This window comes from Lactuca virosa, chromosome 7 (genome assembly GCF_052849685.1).
Source record: "Lactuca virosa cultivar CGN04683 chromosome 7, Lactuca_virosa_CGN04683_v6, whole genome shotgun sequence".
Lineage (NCBI taxonomy): Eukaryota > Viridiplantae > Streptophyta > Magnoliopsida > Asterales > Asteraceae > Lactuca > Lactuca virosa.
In genome coordinates this window covers 234737193-234760992 of record NC_136432.1, presented here as the reverse complement: position 1 = coordinate 234760992, position 23800 = coordinate 234737193, and the positions used below count along the sequence as shown (strand labels likewise).

Genomic DNA, 23800 nt, shown 5'->3' with positions numbered 1-23800 from the left:
ACAACATTCCTATGGTGTACATGCAAACACTAAAGTTTTAGATCTAGTTTGTCTAATAAACATGCAATAATCATCCAAAGTCATAAACCCTAGATCTAGTATGTGATAATCAATATTAACATAAGAATAGGGTTTAGATCTTACCTTGATTGTTATATAGCAATAACAATCTATTCCTTGTAGTAATTGGCTTCTGATAAGCTTAGAGTCACAAATGTCACTCCTCTAATGGCTCACAAACACCAAGAGCAAGAGGATGAAGAAGGAGAAGAGGAGAGGCACTCAAAAACGTCTAGAAACCCTCTTGAAAAGGTTAGCCACGTTTTTGTGTCTCAAGGGGCCTTTAAATAGGTAGGCAATTAGGGTTATCTAACAAGGAAACCCTAATTTGACTGCTTAAGCCCTAAGCAACCCATGGACCCCTTCTGGAACATGCCTTAGACGAAAATCATATGGGCTTCCCATAGATTTCGTCCAACCTATATTCCAAGGTGATCCATAGCCCAATTGCAATTATCTTATAATTACAATTCCAGTCCCCTAAGTTTAATTAATCTTTTTTAGCCACAAAATTAATTCTTAATTAATTATTGACTAATATTAATTAAACAATATGATTTCTCCTTTAATATATTATTCTCATAATATATTAATAAATCATAATTAATACTCTCTCTCCATAATTCATCCTATCAAGTTGCTTTGGTGAAGGCAACCCAAAAGGACCATGCACCATCGGGTCAAGTACATACCAAAATAGTTATGGACTTAGACACTAATCCAACAAAAATGTACCTGTTTGGAAGTTGGTTTTTTTTGTGATTTTCTTCTTCTGTATTTGGTTTGTGTAGGGGTATACTGTGAAGGGTATTTTGGTCATTTTGTTGTAATTTTATGTGATCATGTTTGTAGTGACTTATGATGTTAATGAGTGTTTTACCAAAATGGTATGAATGTATCAGAATTAACATATGAATAGAAATGGTATGAATGTATTACCAAAATGTATATATTAGAACCAATTGTACATAACCAAAATGCACATTTCATTAAGATTTGTAATATAACAACCAAAGTTTCTAAACATAACAACCAAAGATTCTAAACATGACCAAAAGGGACACATTACCATACCTAAGATAACAACCAAGTTTTCATAACAACCAACCAAAAGTTTTCAACAAAATATTGTAAACATAACAACCAAGTTTTCATAACCAACCAAAATCACAGAAAACCCCATGCATGCATGACACATTACTTCTTGGACTGATTCCCACCTTGCCCTTTACAGGTCCTAGAGTCGTGTCCATTGTTCTTGCATTTGCTACAAGTAACACTGATATGCTTCCTTGATAGCTTTTGCACTCCATCATTTGTTGGTTTTTGGGAACCTCCTTCTTATGTAGCATTCACTCCATCACCTTGACTTTCCCTCTGTTTTTTGCTTAACCTTTCACCCTCACTTTGTCTTCTTTTTTTCTTAGGCCTTCCCACTTGAGTGCGATGTGGAGGAGGGATTAGCTTTGTGGGACATTCACTTTTGGGCCACATTGATCTCCCCTTAATTGGCTCCACCTTAAAAGAATAAGCCTTTTTCCATGTCTCTAGAAAATACACCTTGTGAACCCATTTGTAAATGTCAAGCTCAGCCTCTGGGTCTTTACTCATCTCATTCAGAGTTGCAATTACATGTCTGCATGGAATTCCAATTAATTCCCATTTTCTGCAAGTGCATGTTTTGTTCCTAACATCAACCACATGTTGATCCTGCAAAGCTCCTGTGACTTGATACTTGTCTCCCCCATTCCACCTAGCAATGTATTGTGAAGCAACTGTTTTTCTTGCAGCTAGGATGTCTGTTGCTGTGGGTGTTAGTGGACCTTTAGCCTTTTTCATTTCCTTCATGACATTGAATATCCTCTTCATTAGATACTCCCTTATGTATTCTAAACATCCAATGACAGGTTTATCCCTTCCTTTCTCTATCTTCCCATTAAACACTTCACACATGTTTGATATCAACACATCAGAAACTGCTCTTCCTGTTAGTACATTACCATTAAAAAACATTTAATACAATTATCATACAAGTATAACAGTTCACTAAGTGAAAGACGTAAGGACCAAATTGGAATATATAGAATTACCTGAAAAATGACTCCTTGCCCAATGTGCAGGAGGAATTTGTTTTAACCATTCACATGCCTCCTTATCATACTGACTAAACTCCTTCATCAAATGTTCAAACTCAGGAATGGTGGTAGCTGATGCACACCTCCATAAGTGGTCCCTGTACTCTATTTGCCTCCATCTTTTCCTCATATTGTCATGAATATGTCTGATACAATATCTATGCTCATCATTGGGAAACAATTGATCAACTGTTGTATGTAAACCACACTTTAAACAATTGAATCAACTGCACCTTTTTTCTTTTCTCAAATTCTTGATAAGAGCTCTTCTCTCTCTGTCTTGGTCAGATCCTTCATCCAAAGATTCAAATTCCTCATTGTTGATCACTTCTATATCTTCAGGTTCATGCCCATGAACAACATTTATACAAGAACCTTCCACATCACTTTCAACATTGAGAGTGAAGTCTCCCATGTCCACATCCACATCCTGAATATTGTTGTCAACATCCATTATGTCATCCACATGATCTTCATCTTCTATTTGTTTCTCATCTTGAGAATCATCATACTCTTCATACTGTGGATCACTTTCTTGAGATTCATCATCCTCTTCATACTCTTGATTACCCTCTTCAGATTCTCCATCTCCTTCATACTCTGCATTATCCTCATCACCCCCAATCAAATTTTCCATAAGGTTATCAAATAAATCATTCAATTGTTGATCAGCATTATTAACAGGGGGTGTTGTAGCATCCTTCATCAATAGTTGATGCCTCTTCAACAACAGTTGCAGCCTCCCTAACACCATCCATCTCATCAATATGAAAAGAAGTTGCTGCCTCCTGAACATCAGTTGAACCATCGTGATCATCATTCTTTTCCTTTGAAATGTGAACACCCTCATCAATATAATCTAAATTAAGCCTCTTGCTACAAGAACCTTCACCTATTTTGGAATTCCCAACTCTACCCCTTGTATACTCTGGTGAGAAAATATCATTCTTACTCCCAAAAAGAATCAGAGACATGAACTCACCAACAGGCTCACCATTACCATGGTTCATATTTTTCGATGGAGAATCTACATGAACTTGACCCTCAACTTCAGCCTCTTGATCATCATTTTCTGGTAATTCCTCAATGACAACTTTACCCTTTGCATTTGGTGACATGAAGTAAGTTAGTAAATTTGTCTTCCCGTGCTCTGTGTACACCTCAATCAGCTTGTTATGTGCAATGTATTTAGAAAGGTTGATCACATCCTGATCATTCCCTAAAGCTCTAAGACCAAACTGAAAGTCACCATTTGGTATCCTAAAATGGTAGTATATCACTGGGGATTCATCAGAGAATTCAGAATTTCGTGGGTCTGGGTAACCTAGGTCCAGCATTATGGCATCAAGTTCATGTACAGAAAACTCATCTATGTCCACATAATCAACATAACGCACTTCACCTCCAATGTACTTTATATCAGGTAACTTAGTAAATTTCCCACCGTGATGAAGCTTAATACTAAACCATGTGGGTGCACCCGCTAAAAATCAAAATTGTACATATTAACAAAGTCAAAATTTTGCATTTTTTTGTTCTAAATCAATAAAAAAATGCAAAATATGAAAGTTAAATAAAACAGAGCAACTTACCATATACGGCTGATACATCAACAACTTCATGTTTTGGTCTGATATGCCACATTACGAACACCATTTCGTATTAAACGTATGGCCTTGTATGTGTAGCGTCGATTACCTAGTTTGAATAAGCAACGAGGGTTTTTTGCAGGTTCAATGGAGCAGAAGCAAGAAGGAGGGAGTTGGGGAGTTGACGGGTGTTGGGGTAAGTAAATGAGGGGTTAAGGTCAATTAAGCCAAAAAAACGTTTATGCAAAAATGGTCCCTAACATATGAAATGACGATTTTACCCTCACGTGTGAGGCACATGAGGGGGCTTAACAGATCCTACTTAACGGGAGTTAAGTCCAGGGACCAAAACCACATACAAACCACTCCAAAAGGACCATGGATCCAAAAAACTCGTGGTTTGGACTAAAACCCCAAAATTTTGCATACCACAGGGACCATTTTTGCAATTTTGTCTAAAACTAATTCATAGAGCTGTGTGAGTAAATTTTTTTCTGTAAGGACCAAATTGGCTGATTTCATAACACGAGGATAATTTATGTCTCTCCCCAGTTTATCGGGGCGTCAAAGCTCGAGTGAGCCACCAATGTTCTCGCTATTGAATCGGTCCTCCACCCAACGAATATAATACTTCTCCCCTTTGCTTTGGCGTTCTTCCTGCGTTTTCTTCAAGGTACGGTTATTGATTTCTCATATCGAAGTTATTCATAGAATTTGTAATTTGGTCGTTTGATTGAAAATTAGGGTTTCAGACACATAAATGAAAGTGTTGTATTGATAATCGATGCATTTCCAGGTCATTTCATCAAGGAACGTTGTTTTGAAGTGTTCGTAAAGTGCATTTGCTCCGAAGATGTAAGTATCATTAGATGTTGTTTCTTGCATACACAATCACATATACACAAACATAACATAATGATATCTTCGAAGTGTTCATCAATTTTATCTCATAGAGAAAAATGTCAAAGGATCCGTGCGTTAATTCGTTCACATGCCATTATTTGGAGTCAGTAGTAAAGGAGCTGCTCCAGAATCATTGGCTTTATGCATCAGATCTTGGAATTCGTTCAAAAGAAACGCAAAATCATATTCTATCTTCCCCAGGAGGCAAAATGAATGATAGCTCTTCATACATATTACCTATCATCCTTCTGTTCTTGATTTAATTTATTTTGAATAAGCTGTGCAATGAATATAGGACCTCCAGATTTTACATATGAAAAGATGCATAGAACTTTTAATACTTCAATCAAATGTGTTTAAGGTCACATTCTAATGCATTCCTGTTACTCTTCTGAAAGAAACATTATCTGAAAGTTCAAGTTTTTGGATCTTGCATCAACAAGTTACAAAGGATAAAAGATTTCTACTTGTATACTTCGCAATATCTTTGATCCTTCATCAAATGAAATCATCATTCTGTCCACTAATGGTTCATTTTCTTCTTTTATAAAGGGGTGATGTGGAACCAGTTGACCAAAAGAAGTACCTTGAAGACTCTTCCAAGCCCAAGTGTGTTAGACCTCTCATTGAGTATCAGGTGCTTTATCACTCATACCTTCTTTACATACCATTCTACATCAATATAATCCTAAAACTGTATATTACCTCAAATTGTGCTGTTTTTATTAGATTGCTAACTTGTGAAAAAAGTCAAGATAGCTCATTAATTATGAGTTTTAGGTGATTGTCACAACCGATTCCACAACCTAGGGTTTATGATTTTTTACGGTTTTAGTATATTTTTCACAAAGGATTTATATGAATATTGGTAACACGATTATTAATTTAGTCCATTAAAATCTACAGGCATGTGTGAAAAGGGTAGAGGGAGATCAAAGTGGAGAAAAACATTGCACTGGACAATACTTTGATTACTGGCATTGTATCGATAGAGCTGTAAGCTTCACTAACTTTCCCACTTTTATAAAATAATTTTTTATTATCAGTAAGAAGGTGAGAATCCATAACTAATGTCCCAGACTGACATCACATCACATGGAGATAATGTGATTTGACATCTTGCATGTTGGTTGTGGGACTGGGGACCCCTTTGTGGCCCACACCAACACCTGTCTGCAGTTAAGAATCATGTGAGATGTAAATCAGATACACATACAGCGGTCTGCTAAGTGGTTGTCATAAAAGCCCATTGCCCATAAATAAAGCACAATCTGTATTGGAATTGAAACTCCCATACTGACAGATCTGGTTGTTGGTTGCAGGTTTCACCTAAGCTGTTCGATAAACTCAAGTGAAAAAAAAGGACTTTTCGGGACATAAAAATTACATGTTGCTCTTTGGTTTGTTAGAAGTAAATTCTCATGGACATGTTCATGGACTTATGGATTCATAGTCATGGATTTGTAGTTGAATAAGTAGCATCTCCATGGCAAAATCCTTTGATTGACATTATAAAATTGACCGGTTGATTTGTCAATATGATTCGGTTTACCGAACAGTAATTAAGTTTAACAATTGTTTCATTTGGATGGCTCAAAAATTTTAACAGGTTTAACCATTTATTTTTCAAATTTGTTTCGTTTTGAGAATTTTAACTGTTTTACTAGAAATCGATTATTGGGATGTGGTTTTGGCTTTTGTTACTCGATCTGGACTGCTCCACGTATAATGTAGTATGATGTACCCTACATAATTTTAAAAAACAACTCCAAAATACTTTAAAAAACTATGATCATAACAGTAAATACTAAATACAATAACCTATTCTATCATTGGTTTTTCTCCATTCGCATGGTCGATGATGCTTTTTTGGATTCTATCCTGCTTTTTGTGTAGTCCGAATTTAAATGTTTTCGAAAATCGAGATTGGAGCCGAATATTGGAATGAATGAAAACTAGTTTGTCCGCTTTTTTGGATTTCAACCGATTTCTCTTCACATTAGGCTGATCAGAATACATACCACGCTAAGGGTGTGGTGCTAATGTGCCTGGCATCAAGAGCGCGAATACCAACCCAAAAGGAGCGTCAACGGTGTTATTGTGGTCGGCTGTGGTTCCTTCTACTGAACCACGCAACTTCCCTCTCTGTCTTTCTCTTCTTCCTATCTCTATTTCTCTCTTCTTTCTCTATTTCTCTCTTCCCCAGCAGCGTCAAGACCACCCTGGTGGTGGTGGGGCGTTCTGCTGCGGTGGCTGGAGACCACGCCTTTTCCGGCGTGACCACTCCGGTTAGCTTTATGGATATAATAATAAGTGCTCTATTTTCTTTCTACCGAAGAGCCGCTGATAGTTTGAGAAAGTACCTTTTTGGCAACCGGAGTTTCCAATCCATAACTTGACCATTGACCACCAATCAAGTCCTTCCATTTTCACCACATTTGTTTGTGTTGTCGTCATAAAATATATCTCTTTCTTCATATGAAGCATTACAAATTGCACTTGTAACACTTGTTTTTTCTGTTATTTTCAACAATTCGTCGAAATACTTTCATGGTACCAGTTACAATTTATTGGTCTTCAATTTGAACTTGTCTTCAAATGCCATTGGGTGCTAATTTTTCAAAAATATTGCTTATCATAAAACTTTATAGTTAATGCGAACCCGCCACAATGTTGTGGATAATCATTTTTCACTCCTAGCCACAATCGTGACTTTCAACCGCGATTCATGACATTTGTAGATATACTTTTGACTGTGACTATGGGACCAAGCATGTAATTGACTCTTAAGGTTGCTGGGCATGAGATTTAAACGTCGTGGAGGAGGCTGAGGTGGCCTCCCTCCACGTCGTTGAGGCCACCGGAACACCGCCCCTTTTAACCATGTTTCTTGCCGTGGATATGACAACGAGAGGCAACGCTTAGTGGAGGACCAAAACTCAATCCGAAGAGCCCACGTGGCCATGTTTCTTCATTTAATTTATTTTTGTATACATTTAAAATGAATATTAAAGTGGTGTGGTGAGTATTTCCTAGTAAAAATGAAATAATGTGGAGAATAACATGACAAATGATGTAGCAAAAACTGGTGTGGAGATAGTTATACCTAAGAACCTAAATATAGTTTTGATTTAGTATTGTACGATAAAGATGAATTATAATTAAGTTTGATTTTTATTTTGTTTTTATTACAAACATTGTAATTTTTAGTTAATAATCTATATTTTTATTAAAATTAAAGGTCATGACATTCAAGTTTAGTTAATATTTCAGTAAGACTATATGAAATGGAGTATCCCCTTACGTGTTACGTGACTTGACACGCGTAAAATGCATGCCAACACTACCCCTATATTACTTAAGTGTGAGCTTCCGTGGCTATGGCTACGCTTGGTCACAATCTCTCTCATTCCCCTTCCCTCCCCCTATCTCACTCTTCTTCTCCTCATTCACTAGCAACTTACTACTAGAATACTATTTCCTAAGGTTTGTGACTTGAAGGTGGAATGATGTGACACACTTTCATGCATAAATGCTTTGGATGCATTCCGTTTAGCCTAATGATACAATTACTTTTAACAGAACAATTTAATAACTCTTCTACATAATTGTCTCTATTTTCTGCTGTTTCTATAACACACACATGCAACAAATTTATTAAATTTTCAATTCATATAATACAATAAAATATATAATCTTTTAGAAATTAGCCAATTATATATAATAAAATGAGTTACAAAGTAATTTACACATGTACAAATTGATAAATTTTTAGTGATAAAATTGATATATGGTTATATAAATATAGAAAACCATTTAATTAAATATTTTAGTAAGTTGCATTTATATAAATAAATTGGGATCGGGGCAGCCGGGCAAGTCAACATAGTAAAAGGCCTTTCGTGTGTCTTCTCTCTTCCATTTCACTGCGGCTTCAAACCCTCATACGGTATAGTCATCTTTCTTCCTCAAATTTTCCATTTAAGTCAATGTGTTCCCCAAAATAGATCGTAATAAATCTATGTTTCTTCGTTCTTCGATCTGTTCATACGGATTTTCAACAAACAGGATTTATGAATTCGTATTCTGAAATTGGATTCTGTGCAGTTTGGCTCGATTGAACGGGTTGTTTACAAGTCCTCGCTTAATCGTATTCCTTAATAACCTATGTGAGTAATCACCGATTTAATGAATTGTGATTTTAAGTTTCTTCTAGTGAAATATTCATGTATTATTGCTCTGAGATGCTATCATTAGAAGCAGTGGCACTTGTTAGTTTGCGTATTCGTAATTTTATGATATCCCGTGTTTGCTAGATTTAGAAACTCAAATCCCTAGATCAAACATGAGTTTTGGATCTAAAATGTTTGCTAGTTAATGTGATGATGATTCATATGCCTGGGTAATGATTGAGATTGACATATTGTAATTGGAGAAACACACTCTGATCAAATCATTTGAGTTCTCCCTTTTTTTCTTCTTAAGATTTGTGGCCTCATTGGACCCAATATGCCAAAAGATATGCAATATGTGTTTGTTGTGTATCAAAGCATAGATTTTGGCATTGAGCACATAGTTGATTACAAGGGACACTTATCAGCATGACTAAAATCTTGTAATGATTACAATGGCCAACAGATATAATCACAAAAAAATGTTTCTAGAATCTAGAGATAAACTTTTGTTCTACTTATTTGACATTCACTATAATTTTATGTTTAAGCTTTCCATTTTTGTGTAATTTTCTTCTTCTCTACAAGGGCGGATGAAGAACCAGTTGACCAAAAGAAGTACTTCGAAGATTCATGCAAGCCCAAATGTGTGAGAGCTTGGCTTGAATATCAGGTTCCTTTTAATATCCTTTCAACTCAAAATTAAATTTGTTTAAATTTCAAATCCCATAAACACTTTTTGTAATAATTAAACAATTATACTTTTTGACTTTTAAAAAAAATACATAAAAACAGAACGTACTTTTATCATTTTATCAATTTAGCCATTTTTTTAGGGATGTGTGAAAAGGGTGGAGGCAGATGAAAGTGGGCACAAGCATTGCACGGGGCAGTATTTTGATTATTGGCAGTGTGTTGACAAATGTGTAAGTTTCCCATTTTGCCCCTTCTTCATTATTTGATTTGTTTTACATGTAAAGATTTTTATTTTTTAATCATCTAATATTGAAAACTCATGTGGATTATAGGTTGCACCTAAGCTATTTGAGAAACTCAAGTAATGGAAGAGATTTCTACTGTTGAAAAATCAAAAGTTGTGTAACATGAATTTGATGGAGTTTATGTTTTATCTGCTTTGAGTGGTGGTTTAATGAAGTCCCCTTTGTGGACTCTATTTATAAACTTTGAACCTTTGCAAAATTAATTTTCATTTTCTTTCTTACCCAAATTGTGTTGCAAACATCTAAAAACCTAAAATAAATAGGTTTTATGAGCGTAGGATTAGTCAATAAAGCTATTATACGACTTTATATTGAACGACTACATAATTTATAGAGAAACTATACTATTTGTACACTGTTACACACCTACTAATGATTGACATGATGATTATTAAGCAATGGCCACTTCCTAATTTGAGTATGTATGTCACAATATGAGTGCGTGTAATCGTGTATGAGTAGTATAGTTTGTCTACCAATTATTCATTTGAGTATGGCAATATATATAGTCATTAACATATCAAATATAAAATCTCAACCTAGAATCATAAAAATCATTAACATATCATTTCACAAAAGTAACCACCAAGTTCAATTCTTGTGTTTATCATATTTTTATTTTTAATATCTTTTTTTTGGAAGGGGAAGGGAATTGGAACTACTAATACTAGAAAATATGAGAGATAAAAGAATTAATAAAAAGAAGATTTCTCTTCGCTCCATCAACCATAAGAGTCTCCATGCTTCTTGATGTAGTCGTCGATTGCCTTATTTAGATATTTTAAAACCATCACAATCTTTATTCTCTTAAATTTCTCGGTGATCGACCAACTTACACTTAATTTTTATAATTAAAATTTACAATTATCTCAGTAAATATTCTTTTATTAATAACACATATAGGAATATTGGCCACATGATGATGTAATCACGTTTCCAATAGACAATTGATACTAGACAAAGTCCTTATTTTACGGAAGAGTGATGCAATTTCAAAATATAAATTTATTCTATAAGTTAATAATAAATGAATGGCACATTTATAAATTTTTAAACTTCTTAAATACTAAAGTACTTTGAAAAAAAATCAATTAAATTTATATTAATTTGTTTTTTTCTAATTTATTGAAGAAGACAAAGGGGGAAAACCGGAAAAGGGAGGGAAAGAAAAAACGAAGATAAAATTAATTTTGAACGCCACACACTCCAATAGTCCAATTAAATAAACTCTTTAATTCGAAAAAGGTCAAAACCCACTACACACACAGGCTCCACGTACGACTCACACCTTCTTCTCAAATGTCGACGCCGAAGCAGGCGGAGAACGGCGGCGAATGGGAAAGCCAGTCCAGGTTATACGAGGCTTACAACGAGCTGCACGGACTAGCACAAGAGTTCCAGACACCGTTTGATGCTCCGGCGGTGCTAGTCGTCGGACATCAAACAGATGGTAAGAGCGCCCTCGTGGAAGCCCTAATGGGATTCCAATTCAACCATGTAGGCGGTGGCACTAAAACCCGTCGTCCTATTACTCTCCACATGAGGTTTAACCCTGAATGTGACTCCCCTCTTTGTCACCTTATATCCGATTCTGATTCGTGCGTTCCCCAAGAGAAATCACTCCGAGAAATTCAGGTACATGTTAACTAAACCCATTTCTTAGCACCTTCTTTTTTCATTTGTCTTATGGTAAAAAAATGTGTTTGCTTAATTGCTTGTTTGATTGAAGTTCTGAAAATGGAAGATCCATGTTAATCTATCAACAAGAGTTAGAAATGTATCACGGACCAATAAAGAAATATGTTGAGGACGTAGTTCTTATTTGTCCTTTTCTAAAGAAGTATATAACCTAATAACAGACAAAGCGATCACTATCTTTTAAGTCCTTTTTGATTGATATAATCAAATTCCCAGACATGAATCATGGTTGAATATTCAAACTCTCCATGGAATTCAAGTTCCCTTCTTAATACTTGTCCCATTTTCACAATTTTTCTGATTATAATCAGACTAAAACGTGACCAATTGTTACTTTACATTACATAGGAATACATTGAAGCTGAAAACATGAGATTGGAGCGTGAAACTGTTCAATTTTCTTCAAAGGAGATAATCATTAGAGTGGAATACAAATACTGCCCAAATCTCACCATTATAGACACTCCTGGCCTCATTGCTCCTGCTCCTGGACGAAAAAATCGAGCTTTACAGGTTGTTTATACTTTATTCATAATAAAACTAAATTTTTTTCAAGATTTACCGATTTAGTACTTCCATTAAAGATAGAGTTGCTGACAATGAAGTTTCAAAAACCCTAATTTACAGGCTCAATCTCGTGCTGTTGAGTCACTAGTGAGGGCAAAAATGCAGCATAAGGAGTTCATTGTACTATGCCTTGAAGATTGTAATGACTGGAGCAATGCTACTACTAGGAGGGTAGTAATGCAAGTATGTGTTTTAAATTTTATAAAAGGGATTAGGGGTGTTATTAATTATTATCATTTCATTGAAGATACTAAATAGTATCATGAGTGAATTGCATTTTGCAGATTGATCCTGAACTTTCAAGAACTGTGGTTGTGTCAACTAAGCTTGATACAAAGATCCCTCAATTTGCACGTGCTTCAGATGTTGAAGTTTTCCTTTCACCACCTGCATCTGTTCTTGATGGTTTCATGCTTGGTGATTCACCTTTTTTCACTTCTGTGCCTTCTGGAAGAGTTGGATCAGGACATGAATCGGTTTATAGATCCAATGATGAGTTTAAACAGGTATAATATATTAATAATTTAATATATTTAGGTCCTGTTTGTTATGCAAAAGACTTAAATGCCCTCCTCATAATGTACCTATAAATTGTTGTAGGCTATTTCTCTAAGAGAGATGGAAGATGTGGCATCTTTAGAGGAGAAGCTTGGTAGGACATTATCAAAGCAAGAAAGAAGCAGAATAGGATTGAGCAGCCTTAAGTCATTCTTGGAAGAATTGCTGCAAAAAAGGTAGAATCTTTATTATAGTCTAAAGTCAAATTAATCAACTTTTTCTTTGTAATTAAAAATTTTGAGCTTTATTTTGTTTAAGGTATATGGATAATGTTCCTATGATCATTCCTCTTCTTGAAAAAGAGTATCGTGGTACAACACGAAAGCTAAATGACATAAATCAAGAACTCAGGTTTGCAGTTATCACCTTTTTCTTTTTTGAAATTATTTAAATGAAAAAATCTACTAAAATTTGTTTTTGGTGTTTTCCTAGCACTTTAGATGAAGTCAAACTAAAGGAGAAAGGAAGATCTTTTCATGATCTTTTCCTTACCAAGGTTTCATATTTTTCTTTAGTGTTTCTTGTTTTAACTTTTAAATTTTAAGTTTTAACCAATATTTCAATGAAAAAAAAATATTTTTAGGTAACTAATCTTTGGTGTTTTAATCTCGTTTCTGTTTTGTAGTTATCACTGCTATTGAAAGGGACAGTTGTTGCACCTCCAGATAAATTTGGTAAATCATCTTCATCTTGCTAAACTTTCCTTCTTTACCTCTTAATCCACAAACATTTTGAATACTAATTTTTGACTTTTATTTTACATTCTACTTCTTTGCTTTGTTTGTAGGGGAAACACTACAAGATGAGAGGGTTAATGGAGGGGCATTAATCGGTATTGATGGCTCTCAGTTCCCACACAAACTAATACCTGTAAGCTTTTTACAATCTACATTCCCATATCACCTTTAGCATTGTAGGCTATTATCCATGATTAGGATGAGAAGGGCATTCACGTCTTTTCCACATACAAGAGATCAACACTCACTGAGTCCCTGTCCCATCTTGTTCCACCTTTTTGGTTCTGACAAAAAGCCTGCAATTTATGTCCCACTAGACAACAGATAACATACAGTAGACAGTAGAGAGTAGACAGACGAAATTGTAGACTGTAGACAGAGTAGACAGAGTAGACAAAGTAGACTGAGTAAACTGTAGACTGTAGACAGAGTAGACAAGTAAAGAGTAGACAGTAGACAGTAGACAACAACCAGTAGACAGTAGACAACAAACAATAAACAGTAGACAGAGATAGTAGACAGTAGACAACAGACAAAGCAGACAGTAGACAGAGATAGTAGACAGTAGACAGAGATAGTAGACAGTAGACAGAGATAGTAGACAGAGTAGACAGTAGACAGAGATAGTAGACAGAGTAGACAGTAGACAGAGATAGTAGACAGAGTAGACAGTAGACAATAAACAGCAGACAAAGATAGTAGACAACAGACAAAGCAGACAGCAGACAATAGACAGAGTAGACAAGTAGACAGTAGACAACAGACAAAGTAGACAACAAACAGCAGACAATAGACAGTAGACAGTAAACAGTAGACAGAGTAGACAGTAGAGAGTAGAGAGTAGACATGTGAAGTTGTTTTGTCCTATTATGTTTAGAATGCAGGTATGCGTCTATATGGAGGTGCACAATATCATCGTGCCATGGCTGAATTTAGGTTTGTTGTTGGAGGGATAAAATGCCCTGCAATTACACGTGAAGAAATTGTAAATGCATGTGGGGTCGAAGATATTCATGATGGAACAAATTACTCCAGGACTGCATGTGTCATCGCTGTTGCAAAAGCTCGTGATACTTTTGAACCTTTTCTTCATCAGGTACAACAAATCCCTTTTTTCTCCTCATTACTTCTCTACGCCCCTCTTTCTTTCTTTTTCTAATCCCATTAAATGTCAAGTCAAAAAGTATATATATATATATATATATATATATATATATATATATATATATATATATATATGTTTTACTAAGATTCTCATTTTGGATACAGTTGGGCAGTCGACTTCTTCACATTCTGAAGAGATTACTTCCCATCTCCGTTTATCTTCTTCAGGTATGGGCTCTGTTGATATTTTTATGAGAAGGGCATTTTCGTCTTTTGCACAAACGAGAGATCAAGAACAAGTCCTTGTCCCATTGACATCGATCACAGTACAACGTGTTCTGTCATGTCATGTCACATGTAACAAAATGGGGCTAAAAGTCTTTTGACCTAACTACCCTTCAAATGGTTGGAACAGAAAGAGGGCGAATTCCTAAGTGGCCATGAAGTTTTCTTGAGGCGTGTTTCATCTGCTTTTAATAACTTTGCTGAATCCACCGAAAGATCATGCCATGAAAAGTAACAAAATCACCTCAAATTTATTATTTCATCTTATTTGCTTTATATGGCTTTTTAAGTTTCTTCAGCTTTTTACAGATGCATGGAGGATTTACTAAGCACCACCCGTTATGTCACCTGGTCCCTTCACAATAAGGTTACATGAAGATTTTTCCACTTTTTGCTTTTCTTTTTCCTAAAATTTCATCATTTTTAAAAAAAATATTTTTTGCAGAATCGAGCTGGATTACGCCAATTCTTGGATTCTTTTGGTGGAGCTGAACAACCCGGTAAGTCTTATATATATATATATATATATATATATATATATATATATATATATATATATATATATATAGCTTACCAGATTAAGTAATATCTCTCAGGCACAGGCACTGACACAAGCACAAGCGTTCAAACAACAGAAACAAGATTGGCGGATCTTTTAGACAGCACACTTTGGAACAGGAGACTTGCGCCTTCATCGGAACGTATTGTTTATGCTTTAGTACAACAAATATTTCATGGTATCAGAGAATATTTCTTGGCTTCAGCCGAGTTAAAGGTAAAAAATTCCATCTGTGTTAAACACATAACAGAGTATGACAAGACAAGACAGAACATGACAGTTCTTGTACTTCACAAATATCAATAAAGCAAAAATTGTATTTTTCTGTCCCACCCAAAAAAGGTGGGACAATCTCTTCATTGATATTAGCCCTAAAAAGCTTCAGTTCTGTCCAGTCCTACAAGACAACACAAGACAAGACAAGACAGAACATGACAACTGTATACTGTACTAATATCAATGAAACAAAAGGTGGGACAGTCTTTTCATTGAAATTAGCCCTAAAAAGCTTGTCATTTATGACAAGACAAGACAGAACATGACAGTCCTGCACTATACTGCACATATATCAATAAAACAAAATTTTTAATTTTGTGTCTCACACAAAAAGGTGGGACATCTCTTCATTGAAATTAGCTCTAAAAAGCTTGTCTAGGACATTTCAAGTTTAGTTCTGTTAAGTCCAGTTGACATTCTTTTGCAGTTCAATTGTTTTTTCTTAATGCCGGTTGTGGATAAATTGCCCGCACTCCTTCGAGAAGATTTAGAATCTGCATTCCAAGATGATCTTGATAATGTTTTTGATATTACTAATTTGCGACATTCATTGGAGCAACGGAAACGAGAAACGGAAATTGAAATGAAACGGGTATTTCTTGATATATATATTTTTTTATTTTTCGAAAAATATGATTTGGTTATATATTTATGATGTATTGGTTTTTAAGTTAATTTATTTGGTGTTGGAATCTATGCAGATACAAAGGCTTAAAGATAAATTCCGAAAGATTCATGAGCAACTTAGTTTGCATCAACATTGATTTGTTTTTCATGAATCTTGAAAATAAAATGGAATGTCCCTCATCTTGTCTTTTGATTGTAGTATTTTGTGTATAAAAATGCAAGAAGGATGTGATGCGTACTTGAATATTTATTTGAAACCTGAATTTTAATTAAAACAATAAGTGCTTCATTTAGATATATTTTTAGAATTATGGTTTGGTTGATTTTAAATTAGGTCTATAGTGCAGCGATGGAAATCTTTTAGTATAAAGATAATGATCAGACCAAAATATTTGGTAATTCTGAAGAAAATTTATAGAATGAAATCGAAGGTTATTAATTTCAAGATTACTCATCAGGAAAATTTATAGATCGAAAATTTGAAATAATGTTATTCTGGTCGAGATGCACACGGACCGGGCCCAGGTCAAACCGGTCCAGATTTTTTTTTTAAAAAGAAATTATTTTAATCCACACTATGAAATTACAACTTTTATATTTTTACATCTATTTATAAAATTTATGGATAGAAACAAGTTCTAAAAGTACCAACATAAGTGTAAAAATTTTAGAAAACAAAAACAAAGAAGAATTCGGGGTTGAATTTTTGTCCATTTTCAGCCCAAACTTACAAACCATAAACTGTACATCATGTAATGCATTTTATGATGTTGTTTAAGATAAATATATGTTTTTATCATATTAATTTGAAGCCTTTTAAGATAAATATATGTTTTCAATCATATTAGTTTGAAACACTTTCAACTCTTTAACTTATCTGTCTCTTTCAAAAAAAAAAAAAAAAACTCTTTAACTTATCTGCTAACTAATACACCTTGAAATGCATTTTAAGTTTTTAAATATTGATATTTAATTGGTTATTTGAAATATGTTAATTTTAATGGTGGCATCGGTTAGTATTAATTGCAATTAACTTTTTTAAATAATACCCACTATAACTACATTCTTTTTATCTAAATAATACTTTATTGGTTAGTTTAAATATGATATTAGTTTCAGTACCGACTTATGTTAGTCCCATAACTCCCATACATTGTAAAACTTAAAAATGTTTGACTATCCATTTAGTTGATAATCATACATAAAAATGATATCAATTAATTAATTGGTTGTAAATGCGTGTTATTATTATTATTATTTTTTATTCTTTTATTTTTTTAATATATATTTTAACAAATGACTAAAGTCTATATTTAAACACATTTCTAGTAAGAATATCATACATGATGTATAATATTTTGTTCCCGTAATGAGCTTAGTTAACATATTTGTATGATGAGAATATTTTCATTGCAAATCTTGCAAGTACTCAAGGTAATTGCAAGATAATGATGTTGAAAATGTCAAACATTGTAAAAGAAAATAGTGATACAAGCTATTCAAATATTTCAATTTAAGGTATATTTGACAAATTAGTTGAAATTTGAAAAGCTAGTTACTAGGTTAAAAATTAGTTTATAGCTTTAAAACTATTTGCCAAATGATAAAAAACGACGTTTGATAAAAATTAGCTAATAAACTAGCTTAAAAATATAAAATAACATAAAAACACAAAATAATTAAATATAAGAAAAATACATATACTAAGCAACAACACCCAATTATTCGTTTTAAAAAGAAACATCTTCTTTTCCATATAATAAAAATATTCAATTATTTATACCATAAATCAAAATATAATATAATAAAATATAATGTAATTTACATAAATATTCCCTTATATAGGTGCTAAAAACACGTTTAGTCTTTATTTTCAAAAATTAACTCGGGTCGTCTCTTAAAACGTAAAACGTTGCACGCTTAGTCCCTAACAACATAAAATGACTATATTGTCTTTTTCAAATTCTTTTTCAACAATTTTTAATATTTTTGATTAATTTTAATAATTAAAAAATATTTTAATTTAATTTGTTTATTTATTATTAATTAATTTTTAAAAAAATGTAGTGAGCCTCCCTACAAAAACTCCATCCTCTTTTAATAAATACTCTTTACCTTTAAAATCATTTCTCCTTCTCTAAACCTGAAACCACGGGCCGTCTCCTCTCTATGGTTGTTCACTATTTGGATAAAACCGAATCGTCCAATTAGACAATTTGGATCGAACTATTTGGTGCAGATATTTAGATTTTTGGATTGGCTTTTAGCAAAAACGGATTATTATTTTGGATTTTGGATTGATTTTGGTTTATAAATTAAAAACCAGATAATCCAAAAAACCGAATAACAATTTTTTTTTTGTTTATTTTTATGATATATCTTTAATTATTTATAAATTTACTAAATTATTTTTTAGTAGATTAAAAATTTCCATCTATTATAATAATCTAATAATATACTGCTTATCAAAAGGTTTTTTTTTGTCTATAAAATAGTAAACTATGATATATTGGTAGTTGTTTATAAATTTTAATTCACAACTAATAAAATATTTTTCTCTGATTTCTATTACAAAGCGGGTTAGTACTAAAGTTATATATTTATTAAAATATCTTGATTCTTGAAAACTAAAGTGTAAAAACCGATCCAACCGAATTATTATTTGGTTAGATTGGATTGTATTTGAATTTATTTTGGATTATTTGGATCCACATTTTGAAAACCGAAATCAATTTGGATTCACATGATTTGATCGGATCGAACCGATCCATCCAAACGAACATCCCTACTCCTCTCCATCATAAACCACTGTTTATCGTCGTTGACTACCCCTGTCCACCGTCGACTACCATCGGAAGCCACCATTTTTTTTTCTCTCTCTCTCTCTCTTTCTCTCACTCTCTCTCCCCCTCTCTCTCTCTCTCTCAGACGGCCAACGCAATCACTGAATTTGTTAAAACATTAATCGCCGACGACCAACACCCTCACCAGATCTGTTAACACCGTCGACAACGATTTGGGCCACAGGAAAGTAGATTTGGACCACAGGAAAGTAGCACCTATTTTCTCTCCCTTTTTTCACCTGATTTCTGTTTCTCTCGTCACCAAATCTACATAACCACAACCTCATATCTAGGGTTTCGACGAGTGAAGAACAGATTTGTGGGTTTCAATAGGTGAAGAACATATCTGATTGCTTTAACAACGCTAGGGTTTCAGACAACGCTAGGGTTTCAAGCGATGATGACGACTCAAGGGTTTTAAGAGAAAATCATATGAGACCAAAGGGTGAGAAACTGACAGTGGTAATGTTATTTCCGACGATGTTCCTACATCTTTGACGGAGGTGGTACTTGTCGGACATGAATAAAGGAAAGGAAACGAGGTGGTGGTTAGTGGCGGTAGCCAAGAGGGTTTTCAATGGTGCTCCATTTTCCGATGATGGTGCACATTTCTGGTGGTGGTCTTTAAGTGTTCTCCGACAAAGCAAAAGAGAAATATATATATTAGGTTTGATGTTTTAAAAGGGTTAGGTCTACCCACAAATTTAATTAAAAAACTTTTTAATAATTAAAAATAATCAAAAATATAAAAAATAAATAAAAAATAAATAGAAAAAATGTATTATAGCCATTTCATGTCTCACCAGGGATGAAGCGTGCAAATTTAAACTAATGAGGGATGAAACGTGTAACTTTTAACGAAATGATGGACAATCTGAGTTCATTTTTGAAAATAGAGATTGAATGTGCATTGTGACACATGAACAATGGACAATTCATGTAATTTACTCTAAAATATACATGATAACAAAACTAAATAAACAAAGTTTCATAGCTGGTCCTTGTGGTTTTCAATGTAGCAACTTGATGCCAATCTTAGAAAGTGCTATATCGTTGGGGACCATTTGTGTAGTTTAATCTTAATATGATAATTAAAACAAGTAGAATACAAAATCAAATAATTTCAAAAACAAATTACAAACGCAAAATCAATACATGTTTGGAAAATCAAGGAAAAAGAGGCACCATCATCATCCAAGACCACAATTTCATCCATCAATCTTCTTTCAACATTGTTTCCATATCCCACATCCTCGGTCATCTAGTCCACCAAGCCTCTCCAACCATCACCGCCTCCCCTTTTTCCACATAGTCTATAGATACACCATCTCTATCCATCCTATTAGAGATATAGTTGTTGCTGAATAATAGGTCCACAACCTTATTTTTTAAAGTAGTCATAATTTGAATTTGTCGAGCACGATAAAAGTTAGTTCCTATTATTTTTAGTTCCTGTTTTGTTTTCATAAATTATTTGAAGCCATGATCTTTCTCTTAAATCGAGTTCCTCATTTTTTAAAGAAATCCAGGTTTAGAACTAACTTCGATTTCAAGAACACTATATGGAGAAAACTTCAATTCCAAGAACATGGTATTTTACACACCATGTTTCTAAAACTTGACAAACATCCATGGCAGATCTGAAATGAATTCTAGAAGTGTTTTGAATAAACCCTAAAACATGATGATCTAAAGCATATCAAAAACCTAAAATATGAATAAACACACTTTCTTGGTGTTATTGAGTAAATCTAAACCGATTTCTTGAGCAAACCTTTAGTTTTTTAAGAATAAAACCCTAGAAACGATTTCATGGTTCATTTTTGAAGGGCCAACTTAATTTCTAGAAATGAAATAAAAGGTTGTACTGTGTCGAAGATTCAAATTCAGATTTCATACACACACATATGAGTTCTTGAATGTTTATGTGACATCCTCCATTTTTCAGAACCAACTAAAACTTTTTCTTTACACTTTAAAATTCATGTTGTCTCTGTTGCGGAAAATCCCAGTTAAATAAACATTTTGACATAACAAATATTATTTCAAAATACCAAAACATTAAGGATGCCATAATTAAATATCCAACATATGTTAAAATGTAAAGACATAAGGCCCTAAATAATATTACATGCTTGTCTCTTATTTCCCTCGACATCCTAAATTAGATTCCATCAGCCTTAGCACCGCTACCTGTGATGCATATAAATTGAGTGGGCTAGGTTTGGGAAAACCTGGTGAGACACATAGGGTTTTCAAGCCCATAATAATTTAATTATAACAAATCATATTAATAATCTTGTGACAACCGTCAAAATTGAGTCAAGTCAAAGTCAAACAAAGTCAACAAGTCAAAACCAATCGACTCAATTAACCCTTGTATATTAGGGTTTACACTATGTAATTACTGTACAATGCAATATCTTAATGAGAGAAACATCATTTGGAAAGTTCGTGTGTTGAATTTCCTAAGTAAACATTGAACCAAAACGATAAAACATTATTGCACACTCATCGGGAGTGTGTACGACACTAAAACACGGTTTAACGGGGTTTATGGACCTTGCGTTGCGAAGCCGGACACTCAAAAAGATCACAAACAAAACCTCTCTCAATCTCTTTCACTCAATCTCTCTCTATTAAAATCTCTCCCAAATCTCTCCCGAATCTCTCTCAAAAGTTACTTTAACTTTTTGTAATCATTTGGGTCATTTCGACCCTTAACCGGGTCAAAAACCACTTGAAACGGGGTAAAAACGGGTAAAATAACCTTAAGGAACCAAAACCCTCCTATTAGAAGCGAAAACTCTCATGAGAAGCCTCTCAGGACCGAAGCCTCTCATGAGAAGCCTCTCAGGACCGAAGCCTCTCATTAGAAGCCTCTCAGGACCGAAGCCTCTCATGAGAAGCCTCTCAGGACCGAAGCCTCTCATTAGAAGCCTCTCAGGACAGAAGCCTCGCATGAGAAGCCTCTCAGACAGCCCATGCGAGAGGTCTCGCAGACGGCCCCTTTTTACCGGTTTTTCGACTACGACTTCGTTTTAACTCCGTTTTTCATTATTTTAACGTGGGATTTTCACCCAAAACTTTATTTTATAAACTAAGGCCCCAAAATATATAAATCTCCAGGGTTTTTATAAAAATATATTAAAAGAATTAGTGGTTGAACTAATTATTGAGGGAATATTTGCTTTTCCTTAATTTATGGCAAAAGCAAACCACCACCACCTCACTCTATGATTAGCCACTCTTTCCCACTACCCCTTGTCACCTTAGTGGACCTTTACACCCAATCTCCAGCTCTTCCCACGTTCTAAGAGCTGGAGAATTGGTCATCTCTCCTCATTCTCATTAACTTCTTTCATTCTACACTTAGCAACCAAAGAACACTCTCCAAAATTCTCTCATCTTTTCTCTCAACTTCAAGAACTTCAAGGCTTTCTCCAGGGATTTCTTTCTTCAATTAGTAAGTATCTTCATCATTCATATAATTATTACACTCCATTCTACTCAAATCATTGATATCTTACACAAATTCCATCTTATTCGGTGTTAGATTCTCGAATCATCAAGACATCTTCTTAGTGTTCTTGGGTTGAACACTTCCTCTCTCTTACTTTCATCTACTGAAACCACATAGGGTGAGTTCATACCCTTACATTTACATGTTCTTCTTAAGTTTTAAGGGGGCGGGGGAATACAAGTAAAATCATCAAGAACACAATTAAACTTTTTCTAACAGATTACATCAGAAAAGATGGACTTCGATTACGGACTGTTTTGGTCAACTTAAATATTTTAGTTATCAAAACTGTTCCAGGTGCAAGTAGTTCAAACTCTTAGCTTTAAAATGGCTACTTGCACATCTCCATATAATTTTTCTACAATTTATGGTGATTTTTACAAAACTGCCTATCATTTCAGAGGCAAACCCGGACCAGTCTGTGATTATGAACATTTTCACCTCTGTTAGAAATCACTAAAAATCATGATAAAATTTACGAACAAACTAGACTCATATTCCAAACTCTCAGAATTTGCGGATTTGGATTTGGAGCTTTGATGATTTTTCTATAAATTTTCTAAGAACAGTAACAGAAACTGTATTCAACAAAAAGCTGCTGTCAATTTCATTTCACCTTGTAACATGTTGAGCAAGGTGTATATCTTTTTGTGATTATATGTTATTGCAATATATGACATTTTATCTTAATATTTAGACACACATCAGTTTACAAATGGATTTGGACATATAAAATATAAAGAATAACAAGTGATTATAATCAAAGTACAACCGATACATTCAAACATTTAATAAACTATTTTGAATATAGTTTGCATACATTACAACGTACTACCCTTGGTTGATAAACTATAATAGGTATAGTTTATGATACATTACATAATACATACATTTAAAAAGGGTACATTTATACAAAGGATATTTTCATTAAGCAAGGTACGGCCATACGGTACCAAGTTTTCATAACACGTAATTTCGTTAATGACTTTATGAAACATTACATAACACATACATTTAAAAAGGGTACATTTATACAAAGGATATTTTCATTAAGCAAGGTACGGCCATACGGTACCAAGTTTTCATAACACGTAATTCCGTTAATGACTTTATGAAACATTACATAACACATACATTTAAAAAGGGTACATGTATACAAAGGA

At 33.9% G+C, this 23800-nt stretch overlaps 3 protein-coding genes across 5 annotated transcripts; 2 read left to right on the top strand and 1 right to left on the bottom strand.

Moving 5' to 3' along the window:
* Positions 1 to 1401: 1401 nt before the first annotated feature.
* Positions 1402 to 1908, bottom strand: LOC145127645 (uncharacterized). The gene has a single exon (XM_079062798.1). The coding sequence runs from the start codon at positions 1906 to 1908 to the stop codon at positions 1402 to 1404; it is 507 nt and encodes a 168-aa protein (XP_078918924.1).
* Positions 1909 to 8529: 6621 nt separating this feature from the next.
* On the top strand, positions 8530 to 10087 carry LOC145123615 (cytochrome b-c1 complex subunit 6-1, mitochondrial-like). 2 transcript variants are annotated; one of them, XM_079058813.1, is made up of 5 exons: positions 8530 to 8636; positions 8795 to 8856; positions 9448 to 9532; positions 9696 to 9785; positions 9888 to 10087. In XM_079058813.1, coding segments are annotated over exons 2-5 (210 nt in total). In that variant the 5' UTR covers positions 8530 to 8636; positions 8795 to 8854; the 3' UTR covers positions 9921 to 10087. The 2 variants fall into 2 exon arrangements, with proteins under 2 accessions (XP_078914939.1, XP_078914940.1); XM_079058814.1 differs by having other exon boundaries at positions 8578 to 8636; positions 8756 to 8856.
* A 1002-nt stretch (positions 10088 to 11089) lies between these two features.
* ARC5 (P-loop containing nucleoside triphosphate hydrolases superfamily protein) lies at positions 11090 to 16564 on the top strand. 2 transcript variants are annotated; one of them, XM_079060151.1, is made up of 17 exons: positions 11090 to 11495; positions 11907 to 12071; positions 12186 to 12308; positions 12410 to 12631; positions 12726 to 12859; positions 12942 to 13034; positions 13116 to 13179; positions 13309 to 13357; positions 13471 to 13553; positions 14298 to 14516; positions 14690 to 14752; positions 14940 to 15040; positions 15119 to 15176; positions 15255 to 15309; positions 15412 to 15584; positions 16072 to 16236; positions 16346 to 16564. In XM_079060151.1, the coding sequence occupies exons 1-17, from the start codon at positions 11160 to 11162 to the stop codon at positions 16406 to 16408; spliced, it is 2166 nt and encodes a 721-aa protein (XP_078916277.1). In that variant the 5' UTR covers positions 11090 to 11159; the 3' UTR covers positions 16409 to 16564. The 2 variants fall into 2 exon arrangements, with proteins under 2 accessions (XP_078916277.1, XP_078916276.1); XM_079060150.1 differs by having other exon boundaries at positions 15406 to 15584.
* The last annotated feature ends 7236 nt before the right edge of the window (positions 16565 to 23800 follow it).

Excerpts from the sequence above, each read along its gene's own strand:
- ARC5 (XM_079060150.1), top strand. The coding sequence starts at position 11,160 with ATGTCGACGCCGAAGCAGGCGGAGAACGGCGGCGAATGGGAAAGCCAG. Across the intron at positions 12,632-12,725 it reads CCAATGATGAGTTTAAACAG|GCTATTTCTCTAAGAGAGAT; the intron begins GTATAATATATT and ends AAATTGTTGTAG. Across the intron at positions 14,753-14,939 it reads TCTCCGTTTATCTTCTTCAG|AAAGAGGGCGAATTCCTAAG; the intron begins GTATGGGCTCTG and ends TGGTTGGAACAG.
- LOC145127645 (XM_079062798.1), bottom strand. The coding sequence starts at position 1,908 with ATGAAGGAAATGAAAAAGGCTAAAGGTCCACTAACACCCACAGCAACA.
- LOC145123615 (XM_079058813.1), top strand. Across the intron at positions 9,533-9,695 it reads GAGCTTGGCTTGAATATCAG|GGATGTGTGAAAAGGGTGGA; the intron begins GTTCCTTTTAAT and ends CCATTTTTTTAG. Across the intron at positions 9,786-9,887 it reads GGCAGTGTGTTGACAAATGT|GTTGCACCTAAGCTATTTGA; the intron begins GTAAGTTTCCCA and ends TGTGGATTATAG.